At 50.1% G+C, this 13,279-nt stretch overlaps 1 protein-coding gene across 1 annotated transcript in view; it reads left to right on the top strand.

Annotated features, from left to right (window-relative positions):
• The first annotated feature begins 6,370 nt into the window (after positions 1–6,370).
• Positions 6,371–13,279, top strand: part of TRAF4 (TNF receptor associated factor 4) — a 50,620-nt gene continuing 43,711 nt past the window's right edge. The window contains exon 1 of the mRNA XM_073565507.1: positions 6,371–6,758. Coding sequence (XP_073421608.1) covers positions 6,616–6,758 — 143 coding nt within the window. The 5' untranslated portion in view covers positions 6,371–6,615. The remainder of the gene's footprint in view (positions 6,759–13,279) is intronic.

Here is a 13,279-nt window from a genome sequence, read left to right as displayed (position 1 = left end):
CACGCTGTACACACGCGACTCCACTCCGTACACGCTGTACGCACGCGGCTCCGCTCCGTACACTCTGTACACACGTGGCTCTGCTCCATACACGCTGTACACACGCGGCTCTGCTCCGTACACGCTGTACACACGCGGCTCTGCTCTGTACATGCTGTACACACGTGGCTCCAATCCGTACACCCCATACACACACGGCTCCGCTCTGTACACCTTGTACACAAACGGCTCCGCTGCGTACACCTTGTACACAAACGGCTCCGCTCACCCCATACATGCACGGCTCTGCTCCTCCGTACACCTCATACATGCATATCTCTGCTTCGTACACCTTCTACACACACGGCTCCGCTCTGTACACCTCATACACACACAGCTCTGCTACATCCACTCTGTAAACCCCTCCTGACCCCACACAGAAACTTCACCTCATCCAGCCAGCACCATGACAACCAGCACAGCAGAGTCCTGCAGCCACTGTAGCCCCTGATCATGCAATCCCTGACTCCGCCCCTCCTGTGACCTCATCACAGGTCCTGTGCGCACAGAATAGCCCAGGACGACGTTGCTGGCTGAGAGTTGGGGGGCACACTGCTGGTACTGGGGCCCCCCACCGCCTTCTCAGGGGCCCATAACGGCCGGGCAGCAGAGTAGGGAGATCGATTCTCCCTGCTCTGCCGCAGAATAGTAGTGTAGAATAGTGTAGCTCTGGTGGGCCCCCTCAGAGCGCGGGGCCCGGGGCCACCGCCCCCCCTGCCCCCCCCAGTAGCTACGCTACTGCAGCCCAAATATCTTTCATCATTTACGCCACAAAGGTGGTATTATTTTGCCAGATGAAGCTGCTGCCACCAGGCCAAGAAATATAGTAAGACATGTTGGCCAGTCATGGGAATGGCCGTCCATGTAATATATATGCATGGCTTCTTTGTGTCGGAATGGGAGCTGCTGTTATGGAGCCCATTCTGACTCATAGCACAGGGGTCCTTATAGCATCTATATGGCCTTACAGTGCATATGACAGAGCTTGGCGTCAGATGGTAATCTGTCTATAATTCACCATGACCTGTCTTACCAAAAGAGCCTTGAGGAACCTCATAATGCATTTTATTGCTTTAAACTGGTCATTTTGTCAAATGAAAGGGTCTATTAGTAGTCGTACGGTTACAGAGCCCCTCAGGCATCTGCTCCTGAGGAGAAAATCAGTCACTCTGGATTTTTTCCCCATGCATTTCTTTTAGTTTAATTGATTAGCAATGCATAGCTCCTAAGTATTTTGATGGTCAAAGAGGGACACAGGGTATACAGTATGAACACGGGACTTATCGTCTGCTAAATCTTCAGCGGCAATTAATATCAGAATTTAATTGCACTAAAACCTATGTGGATCTTCTGCACATTTGCAAATAAAGGGTGAAAGACGTGCAGCAGCATAGCTTGACATAATGAGGATTTCCAATCGGCAGCACCGATCAATTTTCATAAAATGTCATCATACTATTATAATATGCGATGGATTTGTCACCCCAAAAATCTCATCCGCACTAAACAGACCAGCGGTATGAATTTAAGATCCGCAACCTCTCAAATTTTGCTGCAGATTTTCACAGCAGATCTGCGATGCAAAGGGAAAAGCCAGCTATGGAATAGCAGCATTTGCATAGCAGATATTCCACGGCAGAAATTCAACAGCAAATGTGTCCCGTGTGAACATACCCTTAGGTCAGGACTACACAGCAATTTTGGCCACGACACCGGTCACACAGTCAAAAATCTATTCCAGTGCTCCGTCCTGAAGTATTGCAAGTGAATGGGGTTGTATTGTGACAAGCAAGACGCGAAAGGTTAGAACTCGCTGGATAACATGCAACTTATGTGGCGCAGTTGTGGTACCTAGCGGATCACAAGGTGACGCTATTTACCCGCAATATTCTACAATGTAGCAGTGGCATGCAGTGGCATTTTTGGCAGTCCGAATTGCGTCGTGGCTGAAGTCGCCCTATAGCCATCACCTAGTGGTTCATTGTGTTATAGTCACTTTTTTGTCCCTCACATCTATACAAGAATAGCCACCTATCCACATATCCTAGCAAACATCCAAACATTCAGACAATTAAGATCTAAATTACATATAATAATTGAAAAGTTGGTCAAAATTATATATTAAAAAAAATGCAGAAAAAATTACAGCAGTCCTGTACTTTATTTTGGATTAACCTTTATGTAGACAAACAAGGACCGTGCACTGGACAATGTTGTCTGGACCCCAATATAAAGAAATATGCACACGCTGAGTATTTGCAGCAGGTTTTTCTATAGGAATAACTAGAGTGTTGGTAGGAAAAATGTAAAATGAACTTTTTTCCAAGAATTTTTAAGGCGTTTTTACTTGCTTTTTTCCCCCCATTAATTTGAATAGATGAAAAATGCCGATAAAATTGACAAGCTGCAGAATTTTAAAAACAAGGACAAAAATAAGCAGCGTGTACTTGAGCTTTCCCGCTGTAAAATGCTTTTCTGTGGCAAAAACGCAGCTTATGAACAAGCCCTTACAGAGCACTTAATAAGCAGAAGCTTTCTCTTCTTATTAGTTATCAAAATTACGTATTGTTTCCATTAGAGTTGGTGCAAATCGATTTGCACGACCCGGTCCGCCTGCCATGTTGATAATCTGTGGCCGCTGGACTTGAGTCCTGAGAACCGCCTCTTACCCCCAGCATCTGCAGATCCTCTTTTGCTGTGTCAATTCTCTAGAATGCATTACCCAGCACGCTTCAATTATTATTATTTATATAGCGCCATTGATTCCATGGTGCTGTTCATGAGAAGGGTGGTTACATACAAATTACAGATATCACTTACAAGCTAACAATGACAGACTGATATAGAGGGAAGAGGACCCTGCCCTTGTGGGCTTACATTCTACAGGATGGAGGGAAAGGAGACAGTGGGTTAGGGGTTGCAGCAGCTCCGGCTTTGTGGGAGGTGGTAGCTCCGATAGTGGTGAGGAAGCAGCAGGGTCAATGCAAGCTATAAGCTATCCTGAAGATGTGGGTTTTCAGGTTCCGTCTGAAGGATCTGAGTGTGGTAGATAGTCAGTGTTAGAATCTGTTCAGTTTGTGACTATCTGCCATTTTCTTGTAGTGTTCTGGCTGCTGGTCTTTTTGCCCTGGTGCTGGGTTTGTCTTGGGTCAGGTGATTGTATCATCCTTTATTAACCTGCACCTGTCTCCCATTCCTTGCTGGACAACAGTGTTAATCTTCTTGTATCCTGGCTTGGAGCTTTGCTTTGCCTTCTGTGTGTTTAATTAGTGCAGTGCTGGGACCTCTGGTTCTGCTAGTCTTAGTTTCTGTTTTCAGTTTGTTTCTGCAGCCTTCTCTTTGTTTTCTTTAAGGAGGTGACCCGTTTTTGTACCCAGGCTTAGATCTCTCAGGGACCCCCTTCCCCCTATCTATAGGTCTTCGCTGGAGATTATCCTAGGATCGTCGGTGGGTGTATTCACAAGGAATGGGTCGCCCACTCCATGGTAGGGTATCAGCCTAGTCACAGTGGAGGGTCAGTTTTCCCCGTTACCCTAGGCCTGTGCTGCAGAATCGTAAGAGTCGGACATGTTGGGGCAAAGAATTCCAGAGGAATTGGTTGAGGAGCGAGTAAGTGTGGAGGAGAGAAGGAGGTCTTGGGAAGACCGGAGATTACGTGAGGGAAGATATTGGGAGATTAGTTCAGAGACATATGGAGGAGACAGGTTATAGATGGCCTTGTAGGTCAGTATTAGTAATTTGAACTGAATACGCTGAGGGAGTGGGAGCCAGTGCAGAGATTTTCAGAGGGGAGAAGTGGAGGAGTAGCGATGAGAGAGATGAATTAGTCGGGCAGCAGAGTTTAAGGATGGACTGGAAAGGTGCGAGGGTGTTAGCAGGGAGACCACAGAAAAGGATGTTGCAGTAGTTGAGGCGGGAGATGATGAGGGTATGCACAAGCATTTTAGCAGATTGAGGGTTGAGGAAAGGATGGATTCTGAAAATATTAATCCCCAATACCCACAAGTTTAAGCTTGGTCTAAGAACTGATTTCTTTAGACTGGCCTATCACTTCACTTATCTAAATATTCCCGTTTTGCCCTTCTAAACTTTACTCAGAGAGTCAGAATCTATCAATTCCTTCATCTGTTCACACCGCCCATGCACTGACAGCCCTCTGTGTCTGTACTGTAGAGACCCCGGCTGGTGACCGGTGCAAGCAGCGTTATGTGCAGACCCTACTTATGCTGATGGCCGGACCGTACAATACAATCACTTTTTACCTTTTACCTTTCGTGTCTCCTCCCTATTTCCTCATAGACTGTAGCTTGTGACCAGGACCCTCACTTCTCTCGGTATCTGTTGGATTATGTGTAAGTCTATAATGTATTTATTGTTTGTACATGTCCCCTCTGGAATGTGAAGTGCTGCGGAATATGTTGTCGCTATAGAAATAAAAAATATTAATTTTATTATTAGCTGTACGGTGTGACGTCAAGTGAGCATCACGCCGCAATGATGACATCACGCGGCAAGGATGACATAACGCCACAATGATGACATCACGCCGCAATGATGACATCACGCGGCAAGGATGACATAACGCCACAATGATGACATCACGCGGCAAGGATGACATAACGCCACGATGATGACATCACGCCGCAATGATGACATCACGCGGCAAGGATGACATAACGCCACAATGATGACATCACACCGCAATGATGACATCACGCGGCAAGGATGACATAACGCCACAATGATGACATCACGCCGCAATGATGACATCACGCGGCAAGGATGACATAACGCCACAATGATGACATCACACCGCAATGATGACATCACGCGGCAAGGATGACATAACGCCACAATGATGACATCACGCCGCAATGATGACATCACGCGGCAAGGATGACATAACGCCACAATGATGACATCACGCGGCAAGGATGACATAACGCCACAATGATGACATCACGCTGCAATGATGACATCACGCGGCAAGGATGACATAACGCCACAATGATGACATCACGCGGCAAGGATGATAACGCCACAATTATGACATCACGCGGCAAGGATGACATAACGCCACAATGATGACATCACGCCGCAATGATGACATCACGCGGCAAGGATGACATAACGCCACAATGATGACATCACGCGGCAAGGATGATAACGCCACAATGATGACATCACACCGCAATGATGACATCACGCGGCAAGGATGACATAACGCCACAATGATGACATCACGCGGCAAGGATGACATAACGCCACAATGATGACATCACGCGGCAAGGATGACATAACGCCACAATGATGACATCACACCGCAATGATGACATCACGCGGCAAGGATGACATAACGCCACAATGATGACATCACGCCGCAATGATGACATCACGCGGCAAGGATGACATAACGCCACAATGATGACATCACGCGGCAAGGATGACATAACGCCACAATGATGACATCACGCTGCAATGATGACATCACGCGGCAAGGATGATAACGCCACAATGATGACATCACGCGGCAAGGATGACATAACGCCACAATGATGACATCACGCCGCAATGATGACATCACGCGGCAAGGATGACATAACGCCACAATGATGACATCACGCGGCAAGGATGACATAACGCCACAATGATGACATCACGCCGCAATGATGACATCACGCGGCAAGGATGACATAACGCCACAATGATGACATCACGCGGCAAGGATGATAACGCCACAATTATGACATCACGCGGCAAGGATGACATAACGCCACAATGATGACATCACGCCACAATGATGACATCACGCGGCAAGGATGACATAACGCCACAATGATGACATCACGCGGCAAGGATGATAACGCCACAATTATGACATCACGCGGCAAGGATGATAACGCCACAATTATGACATCACGCGGCAAGGATGACAGGCCAGGCTGGATAATCCATAGAAGAGCTGCAGATGCCGGGAGGTAGGAGGTGGGTCTCAGGACTCCCATCCAACAACCACAGATTAGTGACATGGCTGATGGAATCATTGTCACCAGCTCCAGCCCCACAAGAGGATAAGTCACAATTACAGCAAGAAAGAGAATATTAGCAAGTGTGAGCCTTTACCAATACAATATGCATGATAAATGACTGGCGACATACAGCTGGGCAGGGAGGATGGGAGTTGTAGTGCGCACTGTGCAGAGCTCTGGCTGTCACTGTCCTCTGTGTGCTGGGGGTTGGCTCCGCAGCGCCACCTGTCGGGGGCCTTGCAGAGTGCCGCGCAGTCTCCTCCCTGCCGCCGTGCGGAGGAGGGGCGGACAGGCAGGGCTGGATGTACCTTGAGCAGCTGAGCTGGAGCAGACAGAGCAAGTGCTAGGAGAGACAGCTGGAAGGAGCCGAGACTGGGGAGACGCACGGACCTGCTCAGCTGCCGCAGCTCCTTGGATGCCCTGCGCTCCCGGCTTGGAGGTGACATCTACTTTCTGCATGCCCCTAGTTGTGAGGAGAAGTGGCGAGTGACACGGGCGACCTTGGACGTGCTGCCGCCCCCTCCGCTCCCGCTGCTGCCGGTACAAGATGCCGGGCTATGACTACAAGTTCCTGGAGAAGCTCAGGCGCAAGTTCATCTGCCCATTATGCAGCAAGGCAATGAGAGAGCCCGTGCAAGTGTCCACCTGTGGGCACCGCTTCTGTGACACCTGCCTGCAGGAGTTCCTCAGGTAAGCAGGAGGGGGCACTGCCAACGTGCTGACAGGGAGCCTCTGCTGGTGCCTGTGCCCGTCTGTCACCTCACTGCTGGCCTGTGCCAGTCAGACTCACCCGGTCCCTCAGGCTGTCACTTCATAGGATGTCTGCACATCTGTATGACCGTCACTGTGGGCTCATGGCGCCATGTGACATAACCGCGACCCCTCTGTCACCAAAAGTCCACATCTGTATGACCGTCACTGTGGGCTCATGGCGCCATGTGTCATAACCGCGACCCCTCTGTCACCAAAAGTCCACATCTGTATGACCGTCACTGTGGGCTCATGGCGCCATGTGACATAACCGCGACCCCTCTGTCACCAAAAGTCCACATCTGTATGACCGTCACTGTGGGCTCATGGCGCCATGTGTCATAACCGCGACCCCTCTGTCACCAAAAGTCCACATCTGTATGACCGTCACTGTGGGCTCATGGCGCCATGTGACATAACCACGACCCCTCTGTCACCAAAAGTCCACATCTGTATGACCGTCACTGTGGGCTCATGGCGCCATGTGTCATAACCGCGACCCCTCTGTCACCAAAAGTCCACATCTGTATGACCGTCACTGTGGGCTCATGGCGCCATGTGACATAACCGCGACCCCTCTGTCACCAAAAGTCCACATCTGTATGACCGTCACTGTGGGCTCATGGCGCCATGTGTCATAACCGCGACCCCTCTGTCACCAAAAGTCCTCATCTGTATGACCGTCACTGTGGGCTCATGGCGCCATGTGTCATAACCGCGACCCCTCTGTCACCAAAAAGTCCACATCTGTATGACCGTCACTGTAGGCTCATGGCGCCATGTGACATAACCGCGACCCCTCTGTCACCAAAAGTCCTCATCTGTATGACCGTCACTGTGGGCTCATGGCGCCATGTGTCATAACCGCGACCCCTCTGTCACCAAAAAGTCCACATCTGTATGACCGTCACTGTGGGCTCATGGCGCCATGTGACATAACCGCGACCCCTCTGTCACCAAAAGTCCACATCTGTATGACCGTCACTGTGGGCTCATGGCGCCATGTGTCATAACCGCGACCCCTCTGTCACCAAAAAGTCCACATCTGTATGACCGTCACTGTAGGCTCATGGCGCCATGTGACATAACCGCGACCCCTCTGTCACCAAAAGTCCACATCTGTATGACCGTCACTGTGGGCTCATGGCGCCATGTGTCATAACCGCGACCCCTCTGTCACCAAAAGTCCTCATCTGTATGACCGTCACTGTGGGCTCATGGCGCCATGTGTCATAACCGCGACCCCTCTGTCACCAAAAAGTCCACATCTGTATGACCGTCACTGTAGGCTCATGGCGCCATGTGACATAACCGCGACCCCTCTGTCACCAAAAGTCCACATCTGTATGACCGTCACTGTGGGCTCATGGCGCCATGTGTCATAACCGCGACCCCTCTGTCACCAAAAAGTCCACATCTGTATGACCGTCACTGTAGGCTCATGGCGCCATGTGACATAACCGCGACCCCTCTGTCACCAAAAGTCCTCATCTGTATGACCGTCACTGTGGGCTCATGGCGCCACATGACATAACCGTGACCCCTCTGTCACCAAAAAGTCCACATCTGTATGACCGTCACTGTAGGCTCATGGCGCCACATGACATAACCGTGACCCCTCTGTCACCAAAAGTCCTCATCTGTATGACCGTCACTGTGGGCTCATGGCGCCATGTGTCATAACCGCGACCCCTCTGTCACCAAAAGTCCACATGTGTATGACCATCACTGTGGGCTCATGGCGCCATGTGACATAACCGCGACCCCTCTGTCACCAAAAGTCCACATCTGTATGACCGTCACTGTGGGCTCATGGCGCCATGTGTCATAACCGCGACCCCTCTGTCACCAAAAAGTCCACATCTGTATGACCGTCACTGTAGGCTCATGGCGCCATGTGACATAACCGCGACCCCTCTGTCACCAAAAGTCCACATCTGTATGACCGTCACTGTGGGCTCATGGCGCCATGTGTCATAACCGCGACCCCTCTGTCACCAAAAGTCCTCATCTGTATGACCGTCACTGTGGGCTCATGGCGCCACATGACATAACCGTGACCCCTCTGTCACCAAAAGTCCTCATCTGTATGACCGTCACTGTGGGCTCATGGCGCCACGTGACATAACCGTGACCCCTCTGTCACCAAAAAGTCCACATGTGTATGACCATCACTGTGGGCTCATGGCGCCATGTGACATAACCGCGACCCCTCTGTCACCAAAAAGTCCACATCTGTAGGCTCATGGCGCCATGTGACATAACCGCGACCCCTCTGTCACCAAAAAGTCCTCATCTGTATGACCGTCACTGTAGGCTCATGGCGCTATGTGACATAACCGCGACCCCTCTGTCACCAAAAAGTCCACATCTATATGACCGTCACTGTAGGCTCATGGCGCCATGTGACATAACCGTGACCCCTCTGTCACCAAAAAGTCCACATCTGTATGACCATCACTGTAGGCTCATGGTGCCATGTGACATAACCGTGACCCCTCTGTCACCAAAAAGTCCACATCTGTATGACCGTCACCGTGGGCTCATGGTGCCATGTGTCATAACCGCGACCCCTCTGTCACCAAAAAGTCCACATCTGTATGACCGTCACTGTGGGCTCATGGCGCCATGTGACATATCCATGATCCCTCTGTCACCAAAAAGTCCACATCTGTATGACCGTCACTGTGGGCTCATGGCGCCATGTGACATAACCGCGACCCCTCTGTCACCAAAAAGTCCACATCTGTATGACCAATATGAATAATAAAGTAACTTGGCACTCAACTGAATAATCCTTTGCAAATTAGATTTATTTTATAATTTATTGCAGTCCTGGACTGCAATAAATTATAAAATAAATCTAATTTGCAAAGGATTATTCAGTTGAGTGCCAAGTTTCTTTATTATTCACTTTGGTCTGGGTAACCTACTTGCGCACCCTGCGGTAGTGCCACGCTATATTTGACACATCTGTATGACCGTCACCGTGGGCTCATGGTGCCATGTGACATATCCACGACCCCTCTGTCACCAAAAAGTCCTCATCTGTATAACCGTCACCGTTGGCTCATGGCGCCATGTGACATAACCGCGACCCCTCTGTCACCAAAAAGTCCTCATCTGTATGACCATCACTGTGGGCTCATGGCGCCATGTGACATAACCGCGACCCCTCTGTCACCAAAAGTCCTCATCTGTATGACCGTCACTGTGGGCTCATGGCGCCACGTGACATAACCGTGACCCCTCTGTCACCAAAAAGTCCACATGTGTATGACCATCACTGTGGGCTCATGGCGCCATGTGACATAACCGCGACCCCTCTGTCACCAAAAGTCCACATCTGTATGACCGTCACTGTGGGCTCATGGCGCCATGTGACATAACCGCGACCCCTCTGTCACCAAAAGTCCACATCTGTATGACCGTCACAGTGGGCTCATGGCGCCATGTGTCATAACCTCGACCCCTCTGTCACCAAAAAGTCCACATCTGTATGACCGTCACTGTAGGCTCATGGCGCCATGTGACATAACCGCGACCCCTCTGTCACCAAAAGTCCACATCTGTATGACCGTCACTGTGGGCTCATGGCGCCATGTGTCATAACCGCGACCCCTCTGTCACCAAAAGTCCTCATCTGTATGACCGTCACTGTGGGCTCATGGCGCCACATGACATAACCGTGACCCCTCTGTCACCAAAAGTCCTCATCTGTATGACCGTCACTGTGGGCTCATGGCGCCACGTGACATAACCGTGACCCCTCTGTCACCAAAAAGTCCACATGTGTATGACCATCACTGTGGGCTCATGGCGCCATGTGACATAACCGCGACCCCTCTGTCACCAAAAAGTCCACATCTGTATGACCATCACTGTAGGCTCATGGCGCCATGTGACATAACCGCGACCCCTCTGTCACCAAAAAGTCCTCATCTGTATGACCGTCACTGTAGGCTCATGGCGCTATGTGACATAACCGCGACCCCTCTGTCACCAAAAAGTCCACATCTGTATGACCGTCACTGTAGGCTCATGGCGCCATGTGACATAACCGTGACCCCTCTGTCACCAAAAAGTCCACATCTGTATGACCATCACTGTAGGCTCATGGTGCCATGTGACATAACCGTGACCCCTCTGTCACCAAAAAGTCCACATCTGTATGACCGTCACCGTGGGCTCATGGTGCCATGTGTCATAACCGCGACCCCTCTGTCACCAAAAAGTCCACATCTGTATGACCGTCACTGTGGGCTCATGGCGCCATGTGACATATCCATGATCCCTCTGTCACCAAAAAGTCCACATCTGTATGACCGTCACTGTGGGCTCATGGCGCCATGTGACATAACCGCGACCCCTCTGTCACCAAAAAGTCCACATCTGTATGACCAATATGAATAATAAAGTAACTTGGCACTCAACTGAATAATCCTTTGCAAATTAGATTTATTTTATAATTTATTGCAGTCCTGGACTGCAATAAATTATAAAATAAATCTAATTTGCAAAGGATTATTCAGTTGAGTGCCAAGTTTCTTTATTATTCACTTTGGTCTGGGTAACCTACTTGCGCACCCTGCGGTAGTGCCACGCTATATTTGACACATCTGTATGACCGTCACCGTGGGCTCATGGTGCCATGTGACATATCCACGACCCCTCTGTCACCAAAAAGTCCTCATCTGTATAACCGTCACCGTTGGCTCATGGCGCCATGTGACATAACCGCGACCCCTCTGTCACCAAAAAGTCCTCATCTGTATGACCATCACTGTGGGCTCATGGCGCCATGTGACATAACCGCGACCCCTCTGTCACCAAAAGTCCTCATCTGTATGACCGTCACTGTGGGCTCATGGCGCCACGTGACATAACCGTGACCCCTCTGTCACCAAAAAGTCCACATGTGTATGACCATCACTGTGGGCTCATGGCGCCATGTGACATAACCGCGACCCCTCTGTCACCAAAAGTCCACATCTGTATGACCGTCACTGTGGGCTCATGGCGCCATGTGACATAACCGCGACCCCTCTGTCACCAAAAGTCCACATCTGTATGACCGTCACAGTGGGCTCATGGCGCCATGTGTCATAACCTCGACCCCTCTGTCACCAAAAAGTCCACATCTGTATGACCGTCACTGTAGGCTCATGGCGCCATGTGACATAACCGCGACCCCTCTGTCACCAAAAGTCCACATCTGTATGACCGTCACTGTGGGCTCATGGCGCCATGTGTCATAACCGCGACCCCTCTGTCACCAAAAGTCCTCATCTGTATGACCGTCACTGTGGGCTCATGGCGCCACATGACATAACCGTGACCCCTCTGTCACCAAAAGTCCTCATCTGTATGACCGTCACTGTGGGCTCATGGCGCCACGTGACATAACCGTGACCCCTCTGTCACCAAAAAGTCCACATGTGTATGACCATCACTGTGGGCTCATGGCGCCATGTGACATAACCGCGACCCCTCTGTCACCAAAAAGTCCACATCTGTATGACCATCACTGTAGGCTCATGGCGCCATGTGACATAACCGCGACCCCTCTGTCACCAAAAAGTCCTCATCTGTATGACCGTCACTGTAGGCTCATGGCGCTATGTGACATAACCGCGACCCCTCTGTCACCAAAAAGTCCACATCTGTATGACCGTCACTGTAGGCTCATGGCGCCATGTGACATAACCGTGACCCCTCTGTCACCAAAAAGTCCACATCTGTATGACCATCACTGTAGGCTCATGGTGCCATGTGACATAACCGTGACCCCTCTGTCACCAAAAAGTCCACATCTGTATGACCGTCACCGTGGGCTCATGGTGCCATGTGTCATAACCGCGACCCCTCTGTCACCAAAAAGTCCACATCTGTATGACCGTCACTGTGGGCTCATGGCGCCATGTGACATATCCATGATCCCTCTGTCACCAAAAAGTCCACATCTGTATGACCGTCACTGTGACATAACCGCGACCCCTCTGTCACCAAAAAGTCCACATCTGTATGACCAATATGAATAATAAAGTAACTTGGCACTCAACTGAATAATCCTTTGCAAATTAGATGTATTTTATAATTTATTGCAGTCCTGGACTGCAATAAATTATAAAATAAATCTAATTTGCAAAGGATTATTCAGTTGAGTGCCAAGTTTCTTTATTATTCACTTTGGTCTGGGTAACCTACTTGCGCACCCTGCGGTAGTGCCACGCTATATTTGACACATCTGTATGACCGTCACCGTGGGCTCATGGTGCCATGTGACATATCCACGACCCCTCTGTCACCAAAAAGTCCTCATCTGTATAACCGTCACCGTTGGCTCATGGCGCCATGTGACATAACCGCGACCCCTCTGTCACCAAAAAGTCCTCATCTGTATGACCATCACTGTGGGCTCATGGCGCCATGTGACATAACCGCGATCCCTCTGCCACCAA

The sequence above is a fragment of the Dendrobates tinctorius genome, unplaced genomic scaffold (genome assembly GCF_039654945.1).
Source record: "Dendrobates tinctorius isolate UK_male_01 unplaced genomic scaffold, ASM3965494v1 ptg000016l, whole genome shotgun sequence".
NCBI lineage: Eukaryota > Metazoa > Chordata > Amphibia > Anura > Dendrobatidae > Dendrobates > Dendrobates tinctorius.
Note: the sequence above shows the minus strand (reverse complement) of the source record. Positions and strands in the feature narration are given on the sequence as shown.